Raw genomic sequence first — 25,626 nt, 5'->3', positions numbered from 1 at the left:
ATGAGAAAGTAAAGTCCCTGCAGATACAGGGAAATACAATAATTCCAAGTCTCAAAAACCTTTTACAGACACTAATAGTGTCACATTTTCTGTGGGCTGTCCCTCCACATAAATTCCTTCTCCCACATGGTGAAGAATAAAGTTTAAAAACAGCTCTTGCCAGGAGAAAAGCAACACCTACTCAGATCTTTCTTACACAGCCACAATGAGGAACAGGAAACTATCATTAAAGAAATTACAATAAGGAGCACTGGGCTTTTCAGCTCCAGTTTTGCCTCCCTCTGTTTTTCTGTTCCCATCCTTGAAAACAGTGCCAGAAAGTTTATTGAATAATCACCCAGCACAGCACAGCTATGGGGAGCTCAGTGTCCAGAGATGCTTTATTTGGTAAGAAGAGCAGCAGGAGAGAGCTGAGTTTGTAGATAAGCAATTGGCTGATGCTGATACTTGGATTTAAAAGTACTTTTAATCCCCCCAAGCTCCCCTCTTCACACTTTATATTGCTGCTTCCATTGGTGCATTTCTACATTTTCCCAAAATATAGCATGGAGTATGAATCATGTGATCATGTGCTAGTTCTTCCCTCCAGGACAGCATTTATTGAAACTTTAGGTGAGATCAGAAACCTGAGAGAAATAATATTTCATACAATGTCTGCTAGTGCTGTACAGACACCAGGAAATTTGGTTTGCAAGGGATATCAAAAAGGAAGTGAAGAAGTACAAGATTAATTTTGAGAGGGAACTGTGAAGGACCATATTGTTCTGTAAGGGCTGTTTTCATGCCCACAGCACCTTATCAACCAGCAAATGCAGATCAGAGATATGCCTCTGGCTCTCTGAGGGTGAGAGGGGACTGTCTGCACTGCTCCTGGGTTCTCTGCTTCAGCCCAGCTTCCCAAGACATCTCTCAGTCCCAACACTAATGATGCTCCACAAGAGATTCCCCCATGCACAGGGAGCTGAGGGATCACTTGTTGGCCAGGAAGACTTTGAATAATCTTCTGCAGAAGGCAGCTGGAAAAGAGGTGAAGAGGCTGCTCCCCTGCCATAACCTGACTAACACAATGCATCTCTCATTTGGGAAGCCTGCTGTTATGTGGGAAGGTGCTTTCTTGTCACCTGGTAATTATTGTCTCTTTGGGGGTTTGAAATGGCATGGGAGGGAGAAAGGGAATTTTAAAATCTCTTCTAATTTTATAGCACATAAAATGCTGTCAGCACATGCTGTGACAGTCTAAGAAAAGCATTTCACCAGCTTCATTTCTTGGCTAAACTCCCTGATGAATCTCAAGATCCTGAGCTTATTTCAAGCAGGAATGATAAGTGGGCCACCTCTGAACCACCCCATGTGGTTTTGGGTTCCCTGCAGCCTGGCAAGCACGGTGTGGCAGCTCCAACACCATCACACACTTCTTTTAAAGACCCACATGTCTGTGATCTCAGTGCTGTCTGTACCACTCAAACAGCTCTGGGAACTGCAGGAAACAGGGGGATTCACTCTCCATGCAGTCCCATGATGGTATGGATGTGGATGGAAAGGATAAATCATCTCATGCTGGCACTGAACACTGCACACCTTGCACAGCTTTACATGCAGGGCATTAGTCTTAGGCTTGTCATATAAATCCCACAGTACAAAAAAGGACAGAACAGCTCTCTCCTCACCCCATAAATATTCTAGACCCCTCTCAGAGCACTAAAATGACACATGTCCCTGTTTCAGCTCAGCTCAATGTTTTCCTCAACATTCTTTCCCTATACTTCGCTTTTTCCCTTTTTTTCTAAGGCTGATATGATGATCTTCTCTTCAAATCTAGAAGTTTCCAAACCCCAAATTTTCTGGTTTAACCATGCCACAGATTTATGTACCACCTTCCTGGGATATTGTCCTGACATAAACACTGCCTCCAGGGGTTTGGAAAAGGCACAATAAATCTGATCTGGACTGAAATTAAACAGTGAAAGAGGGAAGCAGGGCAGTCCTCTTATGCCAACACCATCCCTGAAGAAATGCTGCATCCAGCAAGGACATAAGCCAAGATCTGGAGGTGCAGGGAATGTTCCAGGTGTTCCAAAGAGGATAAAAGAGTTGGTGATGCTTCAGCAATTCCCAGATTCAGTTTAATACAGGTAACTGCAGGAAGGGAGGATGCTGCAGAAAGCTCCTGTCATTCAGAGCTGGATTTCCTTGCTTCTTAAATACCTGCTGGTTTCTTCTTGTGCTGATGTGGAAGATGGGCACTAAGATTGGTTGTTTACAGTGACAATGCAGGAAGAGTTTTAGAAACTAGATGGGAAAAAAGGTCTCTTAAAGAAGATTTACCATCTCCTTCAACAAAGAGAGCAATTAGATCAGGTAAAATATGTTTGGAAGTGCTCATTCACCTCAGAGAAATGTTTAGTGCTCATAATTCACTTCCACTTAGCTGAGACTGCCATTTAGGCATTTACTGACTTTGGCAACAGATTTTCTCAGATCTTCTCTTCTGACAAGAAAAACTACTGAAAACTCGTGCATTCCATCTCTTACACTGAGGCAGATTTATCCTCAGTGCCATTTGCTTTCCAACTACAAAACGAGCTCCCCAAGAGCAAATTGAGTGAGCAATGTTTAACCACTGGGTAGTCAAGGGAGGACTGCTTAATTGATATTCTCCTTGGTACTAAACCATAAAACCTTAAAACCCAAGCTTACCACGAACAACTGTGATGTAGAATACAAAAAAAAAAAAAAAAAAAAAGAAATAAGACCCCCTACAAACAACAGGAAAAAAAGATGCTTGAATGGGCAGATGAACTGCTTTGGACTTCAAAGAATCCAAAGTGCATGAAAAAGTGTCTGAAATGTTAACCCTTTTCAAATTAATTCAGCTTTAGACTTCCTCTGCCAAGTAATAATGAGCTACTGGCTTGTATATCAAACGTGGGAAAGGTGATATGGTGATACTAGAGCTGTTTATTGATAGAAAAATTAAAAGGTAACTTCATTTTTTTAAAAAGGTGGAGTGAAATATTGATTGCATCTGAAGACCAGTGATGTATGTTTTATGGCAAGGAAAGCCTCCTGTGCACATCATGAACGGGGTATAGAAAAGCTACATAATATTTTTGGAAAATATGCTAGCTTGAAAATTTAGACCTATTTTCAATTTAATGAGAACATGAAAAAACCTGCAGTGCAACATAAAACCTCTGCACAAATGTGCATCCAAATCCTCAAGCCTCCTCTCTAAGAAAAACAAGCAATTACTTAACAGTGCCACTGGAAATGCTCATTTTGGACCAGTGCCTCAAGGGATGGAGTAAGTGCTGTTGTATTAAGCTCTGTCTGTTCCCTTTTTTACCCTATGAATTTTATTTTAAAACAGTGAAATAGTGAATTAACCCAGCCTGTGTCCAGTGCTCTCTCACCTCCCATTCCCAGAGCAAAGCCAAATGGCAAAGACCTCCTGGAACACCTGCAGCTCTTCCTTCAGGAATGCACTGCCACCCCTGAAGGAATGAAATTCCACAGGTGGGTCAGATCTTATCTCTAGACAAGACAAGAGGAGAGGAATAAAGAAAAGGGGGGAAAAAGCTTTTTAAAAATGGTCCATAGTGCTACATTCTAATTATCAGTTCACAAAATATACCTAAATAATTCTGCAAGCTTCCTCTTTTGCTTTTATTGCAGTGGTGTCTCTCCAAGTCCATCTGAGGAGCCCATCCATCTTCAAGATGAGATAAAAGGCTTTCCTCACTTTTTTTTAGTCACAGAAACAGTTCAGATGTGGAAACCTCTGGGATTATTGCTAAAGATGAACAAGTTCAGAGGGTGATTTGGTCCCTTCCCCTTTCTCTGTTGTCCAGAAGTGGAGTTGAGAAGGCTTTGAGGAGTCATCATTAGAGATGGTTCAAGTTCAGTGCGATAAAGCCAACCTCATATGAACAAAACCCCTCTTATTTTGGATCTTGAGGTTCAGTGCTACAGTTTTCTAGCAGTAGGCTCAGAAGAATTCTACAGTAATAAAATCTGAATTAAATTGTACATTCTCTCAGGACGGGTTGGTGTGCCAGGGTTAACTGAGGTGCACACAGACCATGCAGAAAGGCACAGTCTGAAGAGATGGTAACACTTCCTGAGTCTGGACTTTGATCCCTCCATGATTTCAGCAGGTGTAGTGATGGATTAATACCCCCAAGAGCACTCTGAGTCTTAGGAATTGGAGTCTTTCTACTGGAATGGCACATGGAGGTTTTGCACAGTTCTGGCTTCACTTCCAGCAGCAGAAGCCTCAGGCAGAGACCCAGACCCTCGTGGTGCTGTGATTGAAAACAACACCTTTCCACAATTCCTCTGAGCCAAGGCTAGGAAAGAGCAGTGTAAGAACAATAAACTGGAGGCTGGGTGCAGGATCCAAGCCAGACAGTGAGGAGACTTCTAAGTGCACAACAAAAAACCCCAGCTCAAAAATCACAGCTCTAAAGAGTGATGGCCACAAGCACATCAAGGATGGCTCCTACAGAAGTGCTTCTTGTTGGAACCCTGGCTGCTGAGAATTCCAGATTTCTGTGCTGCCAGGCACTGACCCCCAAGAGAACACTGCAGTGACCTGAGGCCATGGAGAAGCTTCCAGAATGGAATGACAGAGCTGGGATTGTGGGTGTGGAGTTGGGATAGAAGTGTGTGATATCACAGGGTGGGAAACTCAGAGTTTAAGGGTTTGGAATACAGTGATGGATATAAAGCCAGATGGAGGTTTTGGGGTGGAGGCTGCTCCTTCTTCACCTTCTCCTCCACGGGTTTGGGTGGTTTTGTGTAATTGGATAAAAAGTCCCCATTGCAGCCATGGTTGTTGGTTATTGGGTTAAAAGTAAAAATAATTGAGGTGTCATTTCTTAATTGGGCAGTTTATCCTTAAGAGGCCTTGGAGAGAGAGAGCTGGGGCTCCATTTTCAGTTTGTGAGAGTGAAGTGCTGCAGAACTCAGGGTTTGTGAGACTGTGACAGAGATAAGAACTGATAAACATCTGAGTCCAACAAGAAATTCTGTCTCACACATTTAATCCTGACCCTGGCAAAAAGAATTTAAGACTTGACACTCCTGACTCATATAAAGTAGGGCAGCAAAGATGGTGAAGGGTCTGGAGGGGAAATCATATGAGGAGAGGCTGAGGGCACTTGGCTTGTTCAGCTGGAGGAGATGAGGGGAGACCTCACTGTGGTCTTCAACTCCCTCCTGAGAGGCAGTGGAGAGGCAGACATGGATCTCTTCCCTCTGGTGATAAGCCCTGAGGGAATGGCTTGAAGCTGAGTCAGGGGAGGTTTAGGTTGCAGATCAGGAAGAGGTTCTTCCCCAGAGGGTGCAGGGCACTGCCCAGGCTCCCCAGGCAATGGGCACAGCCCTGAGACTGCCCGAGCTCCAGGAGGGTTTGGACACCACTCCCAGGGATGCACAGGGTGGGGATGTTGGGGTGTCTGTGCAGGGCCAGAGGTTGGACTGGATGATCCTTGTGGGTCCCTTGCAGCTCAGGATGTTCTCTGATTCATGATTCTGTAAATCCTATCCATAACAAAACCAGAGATTCCCCTGGATCCCGGGGAGTGTTTCAGGCCTGGCTGGATGGGGCTCTGAGCAACCTGGTCCAGTGGAAGTGTCCCTGCCCATGGCAGAGGGGGGTGGCACTGGATGATCTTTAAGGTCCCTTCCAACCCAAACCATTCTCTGATTCTGTGATTAGGGAGTTCACAGATGAACCTTCATTTCCCCTGCTGTGCCTCATAAAGAGAGATTTCCCCTATAACAGTTCCCAAATGAAATGTTAGTGAGTAAAAGATGACTTTACTGTCACACAGCTAAAACATCCTGGAGTAGTTGGAGTAGTTCCCAATAATGGCTTTTAAAATTAAATGATTAACAAGATTTTTTTTTCCTTCTCAGCTGTCTGATCTTAATTATATCATGTGAAATGAGATCATTTGATGCACCACCCTCAAACTCTTCTCCTCTTAAATAGAATCAAAATTGTTCTATAGATAGAAGATTCTTTAAGTAATTACACATGAAGTGTTTAGAAGAAAATGTCTCTTCCTTTCCTGTGCACAAGAATTTATCTTTGGATTAATCAATAGAAGAAGGCTAGCAGATTATTCTAATGACAGTACAAAGGTAATTAAAATTAGCTCTTGTTATTTTTGAAACACAAAGGAGATGCAATGTACCTCATGTAATAGTTTCTTCTGGTCATATACTGTGAAATGCAGTTAATCACTGTAATTAGCTGTTACATGACTGCACATCACAAATACATCAGGAAGAAACATTTAACTTCAGAGAAGTATTTAGGATTTAGTTCAGTCTGAGAGAACAATACAGCTCATTATCTCTCTAAACAGATTTACAGCAAAATGCATTTGCCAATAACTCCAAGGGCCTTTGTTACCTTTGTACTGAAATAATTTATGAAAACCACTCACAGGATGCTTCAGACTGCAGGAGATGCTGCTTGATTACAAGTGACCACAGCCAGTTTACAAACTCTCCTTTACATCTATTTTCTCCCTTGGTTTTTTTACCACTTTCTTTCAACTTACACTTTTCCCCACCCTGAAATTGTGCTGTTTAGGATCTGTTGAAGTGACTGGCCTCAGAACTGAAGCACTGAGTTACACAGAACACCTTTGTAGGAGGGTTTGGGGAGCCAGAGAGCAGCAGTTTAACAGCCAACCCTCTTTGTGATAACTGAGAGGGAATTTGATTCACAAATGCTGCTGAAATGGCAGAAAATGAAGTTCCTGAAGTTGAATGGAGAGCATTTAGCAGAGGAGAGCTTGGAGGTGTCATGGTACAGCTCCTCAACAATCAGCTGATGGCACCAGACTGGAACCTGAGATCCTCAGCTCAGGCAGAAACTCTCATTACTGTGGGATTTAAAGGATCCTGCCAAACAGGATATGTCATGTCAAATGACATCAGAAACTTCAGGGAAGTTTAAAAATGTTTCTAGGGAATGATGATACCATAGATCAGAACCTTTGTTTCAATGAAAAATGACTAATTTTGATATTCCTTGAAGTGAGACAACTGAGCTGGAATTTCATGTAAAAATAACATCACTTTAGTCTGGTGTGTCTGTTTTGGGAAAGGATATCTGCTACAGGCAGAGAGAATTTCTTCATGACTTCACTGAGAGATAAAAATGTCTCTGAGTCAGCACTCTGAATCCTGACTGTGCTCTGAGACTGAAAACAGGGAGTGCATTTAACTATAAACCACAGGCTGGATTGAAAGCATTCCCCCTGGTGTAAATACAGTCAGAGATGAGATTGAATAAATATTCCAATTTAAAATTCCATTCAAATGCCCCAGTTTGCCTTCTGGAAGCCTCTCCCTGGGACAGCAGCAGTACTCTGCAGCATTCAGCCCTCCTAACTGTATTCCCAAGCTTGAAGAATTTTGAAAAAAATATGTCAGGATGAATTTTCCTGCATGAATTTGATATCCCAATATCAAATGGGATGGGATGGCCCTGGCTGACTGCTAGGTGCCCACCAGACCTCTTGCTCTCCACCTCTCCTTATCAGGATAGGATATAAAATAAGATGGAAAACTTGCAGCATGAGAAAAAGACAGCTCAGTGAGTAATTAACAGTTTAGCTAATTAATTTGGCTCTGTCAAATGTGGGGACAGCCCCTGACCATCTCTTCTCAGAATAACCACTCCTGCATTCCTCTGCTACCAAACCTTTGCCACGTTAACCTACTACAGCTCTTCTCTTTCCTCTCTGGTCTCTCAGTAGTTGCCTGGGGAAAATATTTTCCAGAGTTTGTTTAGAGCTTATTTTAAAAAATTAAATCTGGTCCTTAAGCTCCACAGCAGTGCCAGCAAAATGAAGCTAATTTGACCATCAATAATCAATAATCTTGTCCACACAGAAAGAAGCAAACAGGAAGTGCTGGTTTAATGGTTGGACTTGATGATCTTAGAGGTCTTTTTCAACCTTAATTATCCTATTATTTTATGAAGAGAAGACTGCAACAAGCACCATCACAGCAACAAGCCACAGTGTTGCAACAAGGAAAAATAATCTTTTGCTTGATCATGCAACTAAAAGATGAAATCAAGTCTTCTGTGAATAATTTATTTGCTTGTATTCATGAAATTCTTCTGAGTATTCAGGACACTGCTATTACTGCAGCTGAAATCTACTTATTAAAAAATAAATCTCTGTGGATATATTAGCAATTCCAAAAGAACACAGAAATGTCTGGAGATCTTTTTCCCTATCAATGATCTGATGGTCTTATTTAACTCTTTTATGCAAAGTTTCTCCTGCTGAGCTTCCTGCCAGAGCCTCGTGTCAAAGGCAGGTTTGTGTGAACTGTTATTACACAGCACCACTCCTTCATTACAAAATTACATGTATTATGTGCAGCAAAATTGCATAATCTGTGTAATTAGCTCATCTCAGCGACTGCTGGAAGTGAAAGCAGCTGTGAAGGTTGGGCAGAGGGGAGAGCTGATGACACCCACTCGGGAATAAGGATTGCACCTGGAAAACTGCCTGCCCCAGCCCTCTGCCTGCCCCAGAGCACAGCTGGGATCAGCACTGCCTGGGGCACTCAAAAAATGCTGATTTTTGCAAGTGCTGCTGTGGCTCCTTCAGGTGGGTGTGTGAGAGCTGGGCTGAGCAGACACAGAGAGCTCAGCTCCAGAGTCAGCCTGTCAGACTCACTGACATCAAACCCCACAGTGCACAGGAAAAGCTGAGCCCTCTCCTTTCTGCAGAAACCCAGGGCACTGGGAATATTTCTGTGCCTGCTCTGGGGTGCCCTGACCCCCATTCATGGAGAAAGTTTCCCAGACTCCAAGAGAGACTGGAACCCACAAAAGTGTGAAATAGATTATAGAGAGCAGTGTAGGTGTGTCACTGGGTGAAAAATTGAGGGTTTGGGGTTTTTAGGGTGTTGTGGATGGAAGCAAGATGGAGGGCACAGGGTGTCATCCTGGGCTTCTTCTTCATGCTGCTTCTTCTTCCTTCTCCATGGGTTTGGGTGGCATTTTGTAATTGGGCAGACAAGTCTGCACTGGGGGCTCTGTGGGATCAGTTATTGGGTTAAAAGGGAAAATAATCCAGGTGTCAGCTCTGAATTGGATAGTTCAGTCTTAAAAGCCCTTGGAACAAGAGATTGTGGCCATTTTGTGCCTTCTGATGAAAAGCTGCTGAACTTCCAGCAGGGAGAGTGTTTTACTGATCAGAAATAATAAACACCTGAGTGTGAACATGAACTACTGTCTCAAGTGCCTTCCATCCAGACCCAGGGAAACCCAAAACTGGGACCCACACACTTTCCTATTTTGTTTTCTTCTTTCCTTTCTTGTCCTGACAGTAGCTCTGTTTCTCCTGCTATTGCTTATTAAGTACAAACCCTGATTCTGCACTTTTTGTGTCGGATTAAGTAATTCTCTGACCCACAGATGGGGCAACTGAGAGGTGTTTTAAAAACTTTTCTTTTATTTTCAGTCAATACAGATGTTAGAATTCACCTTATCACAATCAGAACCCAACTATTTCTTAATTACAATACACTATAAGCATTTCTTGGTCTATCAGCTTTTTGCCACACCATGTTGTAAATGCCTTAAAGCTAATTATCTAAAATTACCCCTCATGGGTCCTATTACAATGCATCTTTCACAGTTTTATTTCTCCAAAGTATCCAGTCTTATTTGTAAGGCCATCCTTTGAAGCTTGTTTCTGGTTCCATTTCTCTCTCAGCAATGTCTGTCCTATTCCATGGCCTTTCTAAGTCAGCATTTCTTACCCCAAGGTTTGCATACAGATGCACACACTGTGTGAGCCCTCTGCCAGGTTTGGAGAATTTTCTGTAAATCCACTTCCCACATTTTGGACCCAGAATTGAACTGCTGGTTTCACTATTGCTCCATTTCTTGCACTTGTGGGCTGCTGACCCTGTCACACCCTGCACTGCTCATCATGCCCAAAGTGTCCCCTGCACCCAAGGGAAGCACCAGGAAGCCTTCAGGGAAGCTTCCTGCACCAGGAAGCCTTCAGGGAATAAATACAGTTTTATTTAGGTTTTTGCCCTTTATTTAGGTTTTAGCACTTTAGAAAAAGGCAGTGCAGACCCTGATCAAAGGCTGCTTCTTCCTCTCCTTGTCATCATTTTGCCTGAGAGTCTGAATTCCTCTTCATCCATGGTACAAAGTTGCCTGATGTATTTGAAGTGTGTTTTCAGGAAAAAAAGAGAAAGTAATGGAAAAAATAAAACTCAGCTTATGGAAAAAAAAGCCCATCTCCACTGATAAAGCAGGACAATTTACTAATTTATCTTCATTGGATCAAGGAATGAAGCCAAATCCACTGGAAGGGATCTGACAACAGGATATGTATTATACCAGGAAATGTAGCCTAGGAAACAACTCTGCATTGCAGAGAAGAGCAGCAAATAGCTGCATAAATGTGATTGTGATAACTGAGCACTTCATCTGGCACACAGAAAACCTGCAGGTGCTACAGACCAGCAGGCCTGCACCAAGACAGCAAGGCATGAAAACACAGATACAGACCTGCATTGTATTTGCTGGGACCCCCGTGGCAGGGAGGAATGATGAATCTGACTCCATGTTCTCAGATGGCTAATTTATTATTTTATAATACTATAATATATTAAAGAATGCTAAATTAAACTATACTAGAGAATAGAGAAAGGATACTTACAGAATGCTAAAAAGATAATAATGAAAACTCCTGACTCTCTCCAGAGCCCTGACCCAGCCTGGCCCTGATTGGCCCAAGAGTGAAAACAACTCCCAGCAGAATGCAATGGAACAATCACCTGTGGGTGAACAATCTCCAAACACATTCCACATGAGCACAACACAGGAGAAGCAAATGAGAACAGAATTGTTTTCCTTTTCTCTGAGGCCTTCTCAGCTTCCCAGGAGAAAAATCCTGGGTGAAGGGATTTTTTCAGAGAATGTGAGTGCCACAGAGCTGTGAAATCTATGGTTAAACTCACAAATATACTGGTGACTGTACCCAGCACTTACATTGCTGGGTACATTAAATTAAATATCCAAGCTCATGGATATTTCTGCAGTTCTGAAGGTATTAATGAAAGCATCTCTGGTTTTCCCAGACCACACAAAGGGATGCTTTCCATTCAGTTCACATCTCCGTATTGAAAAGAATTTTACTACTGAAAAAGAGGCCTGGAGAGAAAACTAGCAAGACACTGAAACCCAGCTGCCTGCTTAGCACTTTGTACATCCAAAAGTCTTTCTATGGAAACTCTTACAAACTACTGCAAATCACAGATTCTCTCCTCAAAACTCTCCTGGCTCAGCCCCAAAGAAATTAATGACATTAATTTCTGAGGAATAAAGGTGACATGTTAGCAGGGAACTTCTTGCACTCTAAACCAAAAAAAGGAGGAGGAGAGAAGTCTTTCCAGAGTTGGAAAGCTTCAGAGTGCCTGAAATATTGGAGTTAATTTACAAAGGGCAGGGCTGAAGGACAGGAGCCTTAGCAGGGACCAGCTGCAGGGTATGAACAGGTCCCATTTGCTGCCTGTTCCGACAGAAACAAGCTGGAACCTGCCTCCATCCCTTCCCTTCACACTGGCACAGCCACAAACCACAAACCACAGAATGATGAGGTTGGAGAGACCTCTATGATCATCGAGTCCAATCTGTGCCCCAACACCTCAACCAGACCATAGCACCAAGGGCCATGTCCAGGCTTTTTTTAAACACATCCAGAGATGGTGATTCTACCACCTCCCTGGGAAGAGCATTCCAGTACTTTATTATTCTTTTGGTGAAAAATCTTTTCCTAATATCCAACCTGTACCTTCCCTGACATAGCTGGAGACTGTGTCCTCTGGTTCTGTCAGTGCTGCCCAGTGGGAGAGACCAACCCCACCTGTCTGCAGCCTCCCTTCAGAAGCTGCAGAAAGCAATAAGGTCACCTCTGAGCCTCCTCTTCTCCAGGCTAAACAGCCCCAGCTCCTTCAAACGTTCCTCACAGGGTTTGTGTTCCCAGCCCCTCCCCAGCCTCGTTTCCTCCTCTAGATGCGCTCAAGCATCTCAACATCCTTCCCAAACTGAGGGGCCAGAATGGACACAATGCTGCCTCTGGGCTGCAGCAGGGCTCCAGGACAGCCCCACCCAGATGGATCCCTGCCAGCCAGGGCCAGGGAAGTCCTGGAATTCACTCTGATGGCAACACAACCAGAACCAGAGCGCTTCTAATGGGAGACTGTGGTCCTGTCATGTGCCCGCCCACCAAATCAGGGGACAGGAACATCCACCGAGAGACAGAAAGAAAAATAATGAAGAAAACCAATTTATGAGCATCTCTTTCCTGTTGAGACAAGGGAAGGGAGGAGGTACTTAGGGCAAACATACTAAAAATCAAGCTGCATGTCCCCTTTTCATTTACAAGACAAATTCTTTGGGTCTGACATTTTCTTCTGCTGAATTTTAGTTTGCTCAGAGGCTCTGGGGGCCCTGCAGTCAGGAATTGTGTCTGTTATGCCTTGGATGTGGGACAGTATCACCTTACTGTTTATATATGGTATTTAACCCTCAATTCCCTTCTCTCACCTGCTGTTCTTTAGGATGGCAACTCAGATTTTTGCCTGCTGTGCCACAGCTGGCAATGAGGCACTGCAGTTCTTCCCCAGAAATGCTGTCTGCATGCTTCCCATAGGTTTGCCCCATTCCTTTGTCCCTTCTCATGGCAGAGGTGTCCAATCTAGGTCATCTTTAAGGCCTCTTTCAACTCAAACCATTCTCTGATGCTATGATTTGAAACTTCCAGCACTTAAAGTTCATCCCAAGGAAGTTATTTTTATCCAGTCCTTCCACCTCGAGCAGATAACTTCCATGAATGAGCCATCACTGAGTCACTGACATTTCAGGATTAAATCAAAGCAATTAGCCCTGCCTTTTCCAGCTGATTTTCACTGAGGTAACATGGCAACTAGACAAAGGTCAGTGCCCCATGAGTATCACTCAATTCCCCTAAAAGCAAGCAAAGGCTGAACTAAACCATTTTAATGGTGCAGGAAAATCACATATTATGCATCAATAGGTAAATGGAATCAAAGCAAGAGCTAGAGATCACTCTCACTCTGATGCACAGCTGGTAACACAAGTTCCTCATAGAAAAACCACCATCTCCAAGTCACAGGTGTCCATGAAAAACAGTTGGTGACAGAGGCCACTAAAGGATCCATCTGAGATCTACAGAGACATGACAACCACAGAAATGCCTGCAGAGTTCATCTGATCCAACCTGCAATACCCTATTGCCACACCAGGCTTATTTTCACCAAGCAAAGCCAGAGCTTCTTCAGCTCCATGCTCAAGATTCACAGAAGTGCTTCATTTCATGAAGGGAATGAAATAAAATCCCAGTGAAGTTTTCAAAGCTACTCATGAACCTAAAGCCTCACACACACATAACTGACCTACCACTGAGAAATCAATTCCCTTCCCTGAGGTTTCAGGAAGTGAATTTTAGCTCAGGTGCACCAGAAGCTGAGTGCTCACACAGAGCTGATTTTCAGCTGGTCCCAGAGCACCAGTGACTCATTCACATCTACCCCATTCATGTCTCTCTGTGCCTGCTCAGGGCCTGGGAAAATGAGAATGGGATTGGATAAAGAGCCCAGGAGGGAAAATGGACTGAATTCAGCCAGGAGACAGGCAGGTATCTGACCACTCAAAGAAATGATGAAAAAATAACCCCCCAGATTCTCTCAAAGCCCTGGAATTGCAGTGACTGTGCTCATCTGTAATCTCAGGAACTCAGCCACAGATTTGCAGCTGAGAACTAACAGAGAAGCAGTAAAATAGGAATCCCCAGGAAAGACTTTGCCCCTGTTTGCTGAAAAATCCAACTACTGATTAGCACATTTCTAGTTTCAGGAGAGCTTTTTACATATTCCCAGGATAAACTGAATCGCACTGCTCTGATGTCTGTACTCTTCTGACACACTCACCTCACTGGGTCAGCTCAGAGATCCTTCTATCCCCCTCAGCATTCCCTGAAGGAATAAAGCAAAGTGCTCATGGAAAATAAAACTGCTGTTATTACTGTTGCTGAGGGGTTTTTTTCCCCAGGAGAAACATGCTGTGAATGCAGGAGAGATGAAGGGATTAAAAACAGATTAAGGCAAAAAAAAAAAAAAAAAAAGAAAATAAATCCAGACTGAGAATGGGTTTGTAGGTGGACAAGGATGACTTAACTGTGTGAAAAGATCTTTGTGGGGATCCTTTAGCTCTCCCCAAAAAGGAGTAAGAAGCAGCAAACCCCAGCATTCCCAGCCACTCCCTGGGACTGGGTGATGCAGTGAACCACCACAACTACACTTGGAGTTATCCCTGTCCCTTCTGAGACAGGCTTGGAAAGAGAAAGCAGAAAGTGGGAATTTCTTCCCTCACTTTCACACCCAACAAAAGCCTTCTGATTTTTGGGCTGCTATGGAGACTTCCTGAGTAACAGGCAGCTCTGGTGGAAATGTGCATTTTCAGACATTCATTTGGTAATTAATAACATAGGGGCAAGTGGGTGAGTTTATACAGGATAGTTATGTAGAGTGGGAAATTCAGAAGTTTGGATTAGATGGCCAAAATGAACCAAAATGTGAACCTCTGGCAGGGATCCTGTGTTTCTTTAACACAAAGAAGAAGGAAAAGGGGTCTCTCTCCAAAGGCCTTGTTAGGGTGCAGCCCTGTCCAAATCCCTGCAGTCCCACCCAAGACACCACCATCCTCATCCTGAAAAGGAAAATAAGCCCTTGATGAAAAAGGACTTCTTAAAAGAGCTTTCCAAGTCGGGGGTCTCTCTGTCCCCCCCAGAGCTCCTGGAACAGAAAAAAATTCCCCCTAGGAAGGAATCTGGGAGGAGCTATCCCTGTGGAAGGCCAGCACTGGGGAATCTCTCTGAAGGGCTCTGCTTCTCCCTTTCCCCATCATCCCCAGCCTTTTGCTCTGCTGCCCTGCAAAGGAATAGGGTGTGTCCCCCTTGTGAATCCTAGAAATCCATTTCCAGCACCCAAATTCCCATTTTCCACACTGGTTTTCACAGAGAGATGGGAGTTTTCAGTTGTTCAAGTGTGTTAAGATCAGCCTCAAAACAATCTTTGAAATCCTTCTCCTTCCAAACTCTGCATCAGCTGCAGAGCAGGAATCAGTGTGGAGCCTGGAGATCCTGCAACAAGTCCTGACTGCTCATGATGTACTTTGAAATACACAAATGCTGATGTTTCAGGGATTACTGGCCTAATTCAGCAATTCCTAAATTAGATAAAAATTCTTAGAAATGAGAAAAAGAATCCCTAGGAAGTCACATCTAAGTTTAGTTAAAATGGTGATGATGCACTAGCAAACTAATTTCCTATTTTCTGTGTTTCTCTCATTTCCATAACACATTTTCTATTTCCCAAAGCTCTGTTTACTCCCTGGCTGACTGAGGAGGATGCAGCTCCTCGCCATTAATTCTTCTCTCACAGCATGGTCAGGGCATTCCAGCCACCAGGGGTTTGGGACAATAAAACCAAACTGGGAAAGGTTCTTCCTTCTTCTGTTTTCCCAGGGAAAACTCTTCAGGAGACTTCAGAGTATTTTCTTTCTTTAAAAAAATACTGAGTTTCTGTTCCTATAATTTGTTTCAAAGTATTGCTTCTCCCAGCACAAGTCTCACATGGAGCAGTATCTGCTCCTCTGTTATTCCCAGCACTGCAGAGAAAGAAGTCAGCATAAAGCAATCCTAGTTTTATTGATTTTATGAATTTGTCCCAAGAGCTACCAATTATGAACTCCAAGAATAACATCTGAGGGGAATGAAAACCACACTGAAAAAAAAAAAAAAACAAAACCCCAAAGAAAATATCTTCTAAAAATCCATTCCCCTTCAATTTCCATGGGAAACATTATTTCTCATCAACTTCTCAAGCTGCTATGAATGGCTGTTCTAATCTGGGTGTCAAGTCTGGATGCTGGGGTCCAAAACTGAGTAGGAGGTTCCCTCTCCCAGGACAGCAAACCTTGGGCAAAGCCTTGAATGACTGTCAGAGCCTGAGAATTTTATTTGGCCAAGGATGCAGCTTGAAGTTCTGTTCTTCCAAGCCACAGAAATTGCAAAGATTCACCATTATAGGAACAGCAAAGATACTTCTATATCACAGCAGAGCACAGAGGGAAACCTAAAGAACCTGAATCTGCCTAGTTTATTGATTTAATTGTTCTGCAGAACACAGCAGCAGGCAGGTGAGAGCTGAGGACATGGTGCCCCACTGGTAACACACCTGTGAGTTATTGCTGTTCACTGGGAGCACCTGGAGCATCTGCCAGGTACTGAGGGAAAATCCAACAGCTGCTGCCAGCATTGAGACATCAGATGGATGCAAAGGGCAGCAGTGCATGGTGAAAAGAGCGTGTCCAGCCATCAGCAATCCCTGCATCATCCAGGGGCAGGTTCTTGCTGCCAGCTCAGGCTCCTCTGATAGCTTTGTTTGCAGCTCCACATCCTCCACCCCAACACACACCCGGGAACAGAGCTTAGCACTGCCCTGCCCACAGCTTTTCAGAGCAGCCCTGCTGAACGAGGCAACACCCCACAGAAGAGGGGACACAGGATCCCTCCCAGAACGTCCTTCCCACGGTGTCCTTGTCCCTGCTCCACCTCAGTGAGGCTCTTTAGCTGTGCAGCAGGATGGGGAGCAGCTCTGTCCCGGAGCAGGGTCACCCTGCACCCATCCACCCCGCAGGGGACACTGGCTTTACCTGCACTCTAAGTGACACCCTGTGGCTGGCAGGCGGAATGGCGGGCGACCATGGCCCCAGTGACACTGTCCCCCAGCTTTTGTGACAGCAAACACAGGCTGCAACCCCCCGAGCCCCAGAGAGCCTCAGGTGAGCCCCAGAGAGTCTCAGGTGAGTCCCAGAGTGTCTCAGGTGAGCCCCAGAGAGTCTCAGGTGAGTCCCAGAGAGTCTCAGGTGAGCCCCAGAGAGTCTCAGGTGAGCCCCAGAGTGTCTCAGGTGAGTCCCAGAGTGTCTCAGGTGAGTCCCAGAGAGTCTCAGGTGAGTCCCAGAGTGTCTCAGGTGAGCCCCAGAGAGCCTCAGGTGAGTCCCAGAGAGTCTCAGGTGAATCCCAGAGTGTCTCAGGTGAGTCCCAGAAAGTCTCAGGTGAGTCCCAGAGTGTCTCAGGTGAGTCCCAGAGAGTCTCAGGTAAGCCCCACAGAGCCTCATGTGAGTCCCAGAGTGTCTCAGGTGAGCCCCAGAGAGTCTCAGGTGAGCCCCAGAGTGTCTCAGGTGAGCCCCAGAGAGTCTCAGGTGAGTCCCAGAGTGTCTCAGGTGAGTCCCAGAGTGTCTCAGGTGAGCCCCAGAGTGTCTCAGGTGAGTCCCAGAGAGTCTCAGGTGAGTCCCAGAGTGTCTCAGGTGAGCCCCAGAGTGTCTCAGGTGTTCAGCACCTGGCAAGAACAGCCCTGTTCCACCTTCATGGATCCACCTCAGCCTCCCACTGTTTGTCTGGGTGGAAAATGGATGACAAAGCACCAGAAAACAAGAAATCCCAATCCACAAGGGAGTGTCCACACTGCATGCAGCTTTTCCTTTCATTTTGATATGGTGAGATAAAGATTTCTGGTATATTTAATTCTTTCCCATCCCCATCTGCTCCTGAGCCATTCCCTCTTCCTCCTCGTGCTTTAGAAGCACACGTTTTTGCAAGTATCATCTGATTCCAAACTTGTGGAAAGAAATGGACTTCAGTCCATCTGTTTGCCAGCTGGAAGTCACTGCCTGCTTAGACAACAGCAGGTTCCAGAGAGATGGATGGGGCAGCTGCCTTAGGGAAAGAAGGAATCACGAAGAAGCCTCCAAAATAACGTGGGCTCCCCTTTGTTTGCTGACCCTTCCGATGGCCCAGGGTTAAAAGCCCTCTCCAAGATGTGCCACTGTTAAGGTCTGACTGACTTTGGTGCACAATGGCAGCTACAGTTCCAGTTTTGGTGAAGTCTGGGTGAATTTTGCCCCAAAACCAAGCCTAAACTGAAGAGAACCCAAATCAGGTGCAACAGGACCACAGCAAAACCATCTCAAGTTATTAGCAAAGAACAAAAGTACAAATCCACGTTTAATTGGCTGGAGAAAAGGTCCTTGAATGTTGACTGAAGTAACATTAACAATCTGCTTATTTTACTACAGCAATTAACTTGTGTCCTGGGCTCAATGAAGAAATCACATGTTTTATGTGATGATAGTAGTGGGAGCAAGAAAAATGGATTCTTTTCATTCCTCCTCGTAAATATTTTTTTCCAACACTTTTCTTCCAGACTGCAAAATCAGAGCCATCTCATACCACAAATTATGGTTCACAAAGGAAAGGAAAAAAAGAAGAAAAATTTGGGAGGGAGCAAGTGAAGCCTCTCCCATCTGTGCATGACTGAAATCCAGAGCCTCCCGCTGTATTTGTGGAAGATGTGTGTATTTGTGTTCCTCTGCAAAAGCAGCAAGAGAAAATGAACAAAAATGGTTGAAATCTTAATCTGGACACAGAGCTATTGGAGACAAGCTGATCTAATCAGCTTCAGATTTGATCTCCTCAGAGAGAACCTTTACGAGCTTAAAAATGATGTTTTATTTCCTCCCCCAGAATTCCAATTCTGGACTTCTTTTTTTTCCACTGTCGAGTTTGTTGCATTTCTCATCAGTCTCCTTCCTTTAACTTTCATGTACTCTTGACTTCCTAGCTGAAAATACTGTGTTTTAGCCTCTAGGATTGCTGATACATAGCTACTGCAAGGCTGAAGACTTTTATAAACAAAAAAAAGGTCTTTTTCTATTGTCTCCATAACTAGAATTCACTACAAAACATTTATTTTAATCCCAAATCCCCTGTCATTAAACACTGGGATAAAAGCCTTTTGGGTATCTAACAAGGTTACAGAAGACAGATGAGGTGAGAGTAGTTTTAGGGTTTCACAGTAATTTTTTGGAATGTGGAAACACACATGCATGCCCATGATGAGCATTTTATTTCTCTCCAATAATGATGAAAAGCCATCAGAACTTCAGGGCTCTCTGTCATTTACAGCAGGACTTTGCTTTTAAAAACATAGCCTTTAGAAATCAAGCCAGAAAAACCTCTGGGGAACAAGTAAGTCATGTGAATGTGATCAACAGAAGTGGTCAACACACTGAAATACATGAGATAAAACATAAATGAAAATGCTAATTGAGCCTCTGGGCCAGCCACTTATAAAAGTGCACATTTCTGTAATTATCAGGACAGGGCTTGCCCACAAAATACGAACAAGACCCTGAGATTTGATTTCCTAGCAAGGCTCATGTTTTATATGCAGGCTGGAGCCATATTTCCAGAACTCTGAACAATAATTAATCAGAAGGAGAAGCAGCAAAGGTTAGATCTCCATAAAAGAACGGGGTTTTAACCTACAAAAATTAGCACTTTTAAAAAATTGACTCATCCCTTTAAACCTTTTCCAAAGAGGGGAAATGCATGCTAGAAGAGCTATTAATTCACTTCTTCACCCTTCCCTCAGCACACAAAAGATTATTCCTCTGTGATCAAGATGAGACACCCATGAGCTGCAGGAATTCTCCTCTCAGTGTGGAGCAAGCCCTGCTAACAGGTCCAGGTGTGATCCCTGTGCCAGGGGCTCCTTCCCCATACCCATCCATGTGAACAACAGCTGCTAAGTCACCAACCCTCTCCAAAGCTTTCTCAGCAGGCAGCTGGCTGTAGGGCCAAGGAAAAGGTGGTGCACACCCCCTCAGGACAAGGAGGAACCAAGTCCCCACCAGGGCCAGGGTAGCAGTGGTTTTGTGCCTGTTCTCAGCTGCACAGTCCCTGGAGAAGGTGAGGAGGATGCTTGGTGTGATATCCAAAACACTCCTGTGAAGTGACTATTTCAGTCAAGGAGCTTCCCTACACTGAGAGAGAGAGAGAGACAGGGGGATTGGCAGGCAGGGAGCTGGAGCTACAGAAACCTTTTGTTCCTGTGGATCACAAAAGCAGTTGGATCAATCCCCAGGTGTGGGATCACTTCAGCACAACACACTGCCAGGGATGAATTCAGCTGCCTGAACACAGCCATTGGATCATTTGTCACTGAGCATCTGCAGCACCTGTGTGGCCTGGGAGATGAAACACACAAACCTACAACAAGGCTGAAACAGCACCAAAATACCCCATGGCATATCTAACAGCACTGTCACTTCTGCAGGGGCTGCTGAGCTGAGCTGAGCTGCTCACTTAGGCTGAGCTCAGGAACTCCCTAGGCTTCACTCCTTCTGTCAGTTAGAGCTCTGATTTGTATTAGAGCTTAAATACTTTAATTAGCTGTTGATACTACTTGGAAATACCTAGCTTTGTGGGTTTTAATCTGAAAAACCTGAATCCCTGCAGCTCCTGCCTGCAGCCCAGAGCCAAGTGAGCAGCCCATGATGGATGGGTGTCACCACATAACACTCCCCTGCCACACCAGGTATTTGAGACAAATTCACTTCACTTGAGGCTACAAAAGTCAACACTTTTTGTCCATCAGATGGACATTTAACCCTGGTTTTTTTTCCCCTTTGCACAGGGAAATCTGTAGGGGAAGTGTTAATGGAGAAATACTTTAGCCTGTAACACGCTCTAAGTCTGTGCTTGAACAGCTGCTTTTTAGCAAGCAGCAAAACCACACTCATTACAGGCCATTTGCTGAATTAATCAAGCTTCAGGATATCCTAATAAGTGAATTAATCTGTTTCCTAAAACAAGACTAAAAGCTTCACACTGTCAAAACATAAACACATCTAGAGGGCAGCAATGATATTGTCATTTTCCACTAAATATAGAACCTGAGCAGAGACAAGTGCACAGTCACACACTGCACCAGCACAGACTTTTTTTTCCCTGTTTCTTTTATTTTTTCCCCTTTGAGAATAATACATAAAAATTGCAAAGTTGTAAGTGGATGGTATAATTTTCAGATCCTTGGTCAAAGAGCATTTTGCCCATATTCACACTGCAGGGTAATCAGAGTGTGATCTGTCAACATGACTTTATTTCCCAAATAAAGAGGGAGGAAAAAACCCCCAACACACCACCAAAATAACAAAATGTCAGGGATAAAAAATCCTCACAGACTGACAGACTTTGTTTTACGAATGCAGCTCAAACTTATCTGAGTCACTCAGCAGCTCCCAGGAGACACAGAGAAACACAGACCCAGGCACAGAATCACCACGGGAATTTCTTGCAGTTAGGATGGAAATATTTTACACAAACAGTTTATTCTAGCCTGGCAAACAGGAGGGGAGTTTTTAAAGCATGAGTTATTTTTCTTCAGGAGTTTTTAAAGTGCTTTTTCATTGAATTTAGGATTTGATAGCATTTGATAGCATTCCCCATCTGAGTTAGAGTGAGCAGCAAGCCTGAGAGGTGACAGGATGGACACAAAGCAGGGGAGGGGCATCCACAGCCTCTGATGAGCTGATCTGTGCAGGAACCCACCTGTCAGTTTTGGTCTTGAACTCCATCCCCTACATGCACAGAGGCTGCAGTGAGGGGCAGAAACAGCCCCAGGAGTGCCAAAACTTGGCCATGGATCAGTGCTTTGTGCTTCTCTGAGTTTTTCAAAAGCTTTTCACACAGTTTGGGCACTTCCCAGTCTGCATTTGCCAGTGTCTAAAATGCAAAACTTCTCCTTGACAGGGAATGCTGCTGGGCTCATTCCCTCGCTCAGCTGATGAGCTGCTTTGAGGAAATTGGTGGGAAATTGGAATCTTGGAGAGCCTGACTTCTAAAACTGAAAAAGAAATCACTGAAACGGATCCAAAATTTTTACAGGCTTTCAAATGAGAAATATGCTGCCAGATATACAAAATATACTCACAGATATACAAAATATACTCACAGATATACAAAATCAATGCCAAAAAAAAAGCTGTAGTTCCTAAAAGGTGGCAGCTCATGAACATGGGATACCTGGTAGTATAATAAAGGCTGAGTTACAACCTAGAGCTGGATAAGCTCTTAGTAGAAGAATAGCAATGCAAGGTGATTTTTCTAAATTGGTCTGATTTTGCTCTCCAAAAAAGAAAAAAATCAGTATAATATAACGAACCATCATTTCTCCCTCTGCCTCATCAAAATGCAAAACAAAATAGAACAAAACTACATGTCCTAGGCAGAAATCTTATGTTGATTCAAGCCCTTCTCCTATCAGACCCTCATTTTGAGCTGTATTATTCACCTCTGAGATTTGCAAGATCCATTTCCCATTCTTTAATCAGTTGCCTGTGCTCATTTTATCATCTGCAAGGGGAACACAGCTGAGGTTTTCAGCACAATCAGCCTCATCACAAATAAGGCAGCCCACAAACCAACTTGGTGAAATCATGCAACTGGGCAGAATGTGTTAGTATTTGGTTTTTCCAAATTCTGGACGTGTTCTGCATGCAGTAATTTTATTTTTCAAATGCCAAAAGAGATTGCACCTGTGTATTCAAACCTTACCCTGCTGTCCTACTGTTTTCCCAAGCTTTAATCATTTAACTGCTATTTTCCAAGGAGCTACTGATTCCAAAATTTGACCAAATTTTGATATAATCCTTCCCTCTGTTTTCTGTACTACAGCTTGGGGAAACTACACATATGGAAGTGTATAAGATGAACTGGAGGTAGCTACTCACATCTTATGCTGAAAGGAGAAAAATATCCATTTCCTCAGAAAATAATGCTTCAGCATTTCAGTGACTTATTTCCATTAGTCTTTAATTTAATTAGCATGCCATTGTTTTAAGAGCAAAGAATTTAAGAAAACTTATTAGCACTGCAATACAAGCATCAGGCACCACTGAGAAGGAAAAGAGCAGGGAAGAACTTTAAATCAGGTCAATGATGAACTAGTGAAAGCATCAACAGAGTTTATAAAAACCAAACTGGGGTAGTCAACTTTTTTTTTTTTATCTTTCATATACAGCAAAAACATTTAAATTCTTTCCACTGTGTTCTGCACTGCCCTTACTTCTCAGAAATTTTCTTCTGGTCTCAACTGGGACTTGTCCAAGCAGTGCAGGACCTGCTGTAATCAATGCCAGCACCACCCAGCCCATTCCAGGTTCCCTCCTGATTTATTGCAAAGACCCAGCCTGAGATTAGAGGGCTTTAGGATGATTTTCAGTTCTCTGAGGCAACTTTTACTCTGCTCAAAGCCTGTCCCTGAGAACAAACCTGGCAGGGGACTTTGTTTCACAGAGCCCAACATACCAAAATTCTGGCCACCTACCTGACCATGATATTGACAGCTGGGGAAAGAATAAATTCACTTTCTACAAGTTTAAAAATAAGATCTAAAATGTCAGAGTCACTTTTTATGGGATACTGGCCCCACAAAATTAACACTACCTGCAAATGAGATTACCAACATCCCAGCAAAAGTTCAGAGTGAAACATGGAATGAAATGATCCCTACATGGAATGAAATTATCCCTATCAAAACCACATTGAAAAAGTGAGGGACAAACAAGGGGCTGCACATATTTGGAATTAATATGTTTAAAAACTCTCAATGAAAGGTCCAAAGGGTATTGACAGATAAGCAAAAGGAAATGAGTGTCTCTTTCCCACAGCCTGAATAATAAATTTGTAGTGAGTCATCATGATTGTTTACCTCTAAGAATAAAGCATCCAGGAGATTTCTAAGGAGCCCCCATGCTCCCTTGCTTTGAATATTATTTGCCTCCTAATTTCCTCTCCTGTCTCCCGTGCAGAGCTGATGCAGCTCCAGCCTCAGCAGCCAGTCCCTGATGAAGTTGCTAAAGCAGATTGCAGCCCTCAGCCTTTTTTCTGTCTGACACATCCAACTCCCAGCAGGGTTTGAACCCTGCTCACACAGCCAGCCAGGCAAAGGGACTGACTGTCCTTTCAAAATACAGTTTAGGTGGTGGGACTAAGTATTCCATGAGCTAAAGGTTACCTAATTATCCAGGTGGGTGAAGCACTGCTACAAACACACTGAGCTGTAGGCAGCTACACATGCACAGACACACAAAGCACAACAAACCCTCCTCAGACTGCAGAGGATATTTTCTGCCTGGATCTCCCTAAATGTACTCCAGCAAAGAGGAAACACTGTCCACAAGTCTGCACTTCTGAGAAATCTGCATCATTCCAGGCAAAATTGAATATACAGGCTGGAATGTGGAGGAAATGTTGATTCTCAAGCAAACTTTTTTTTTCTTTTATTGTTATTTTTTTTTCTCTAATGAAAATATATTTTGGGTGTCCCCAGGCGGCTTCTGAACACGAGATCTGCGGGAGAAGAAAGGAGTTTGTACTTACTCGTGGTGTTGTACTTGATCCCATTGAAGAACTCGGGGCAGGGTCTCTCCACGAGTTCCCCCGCAGAGGTTCTGGGCCAGCAGGTCCCGATCTGGTCCGTGGTGGCATTGCAGTACGGACCTGGGGTTAGGAAAACGGGACAGAAAGGCAAAAAGAAGCAGTTGAGAAAGCACAAAAGCCACGCACTTTGCATCACAAAACAAACCGAATCTCAGCACTTCTACAGCTTTTCCCGAGCTCTGCACCAGGTAACAGTTCCTACCATCAAAGCCCAGGAAAGACAGAGAGGAACTCTCTAAAAAAGTCTCGTGTAAACGATCCAGGAGGCTGCAGTTCACATCAAATTCTTCTAAGATGAACTGAGAGATGGTCACATCCATTATTCCCTCTGGGACTGCTGGACTGGATCAGGCTCCTTCACCCCTTTCTGGCTGCTTTTTTTTGGGTCCTCTCTTCTTTTTTCCCCTTTCTGGAGCCACAGGAGCATCAAGGCGCGGGCACCCCGCAGTCTGATGCGTTCGAGCCTCTCCTGCTCGCAGCGTGCTGACAACTTGGCTGTGCCTGCGCCTGCCTGTGCAGCTCAGCCCTGCGAGCTCCTCTTCCCTTTAAATCCAGCGGCTCGGGAGCCAATGGCATCGGGCTGAGCCCGGAGTGAGGGGCTCTGCTCTGCTCCGTGTCCCTGGGCTCGCAGATGCCGCCTCACTGTGCCAGAGCGCTGCGCTGCTGCATCCCCCTCCCTCCCTCTCCTTTCTGCCTCTCCCTCCCTCCCTCTGACACACTGAGGCACAGTTTTATTGTTAGCTCCAGGGATGAGAGCTTTTGCAAAATGCAAAAAAAAAAAAAAAAAAAAAAAAAAACTCGCTGCAAATTAAAGCCAGGGAGAACAGGAAAAGCCATCAGAGGAGGAGAACTCCTCGGTTTTTGTGTGGAGCGAAGAAATTCCTGCCTTTGCTGGAGGAACTGAGGATGAGCAGGGATGCTGGGACAGGGGGGAAGGAGGGACCCGGTCCAGGAGCTGCTGTGCAGGCCTTGAGAAAGAAGAGAAATAATAAAAGCAGGGATGAAGGAGATGATCTGACAGAAAAGAGGTGTTGGGATAAAGGAATCTGGAGTAATCATAGAATCACAGAAGGCTGGGGTTGGAAGAGATGTTAAAGGTCATCATATATTCCAATACCTTCCAATAGACCAGGTCACTTCAAGCCTCATTCAGCCTGGTCTGGAATAAAGACCCACAGCAGAGGCAGAGTGGGGA

At 44.2% G+C, this 25,626-nt stretch overlaps 1 protein-coding gene across 1 annotated transcript in view; it reads right to left on the bottom strand.

Moving 5' to 3' along the window:
- Nucleotides 1–25,106, bottom strand: part of CRHR2 (corticotropin releasing hormone receptor 2) — a 104,730-nt gene extending 79,624 nt beyond the window's left edge. The window contains exons 1-2 of the mRNA XM_009085770.4: nucleotides 24,634–25,106; nucleotides 24,372–24,491 (exon numbers count right to left, since the gene is read on the bottom strand). Of these exons, the coding sequence (XP_009084018.1) occupies nucleotides 24,372–24,491; nucleotides 24,634–24,751 (238 nt within the window). The 5' untranslated portion in view covers nucleotides 24,752–25,106. The remainder of the gene's footprint in view (nucleotides 1–24,371; nucleotides 24,492–24,633) is intronic.
- Nucleotides 25,107–25,626: the final 520 nt, after the last annotated feature.

This window comes from Serinus canaria, chromosome 2, assembly GCF_022539315.1.
Source record: "Serinus canaria isolate serCan28SL12 chromosome 2, serCan2020, whole genome shotgun sequence".
Lineage (NCBI taxonomy): Eukaryota > Metazoa > Chordata > Aves > Passeriformes > Fringillidae > Serinus > Serinus canaria.
This window is presented reverse-complemented; position numbering and strand designations above follow the sequence as displayed.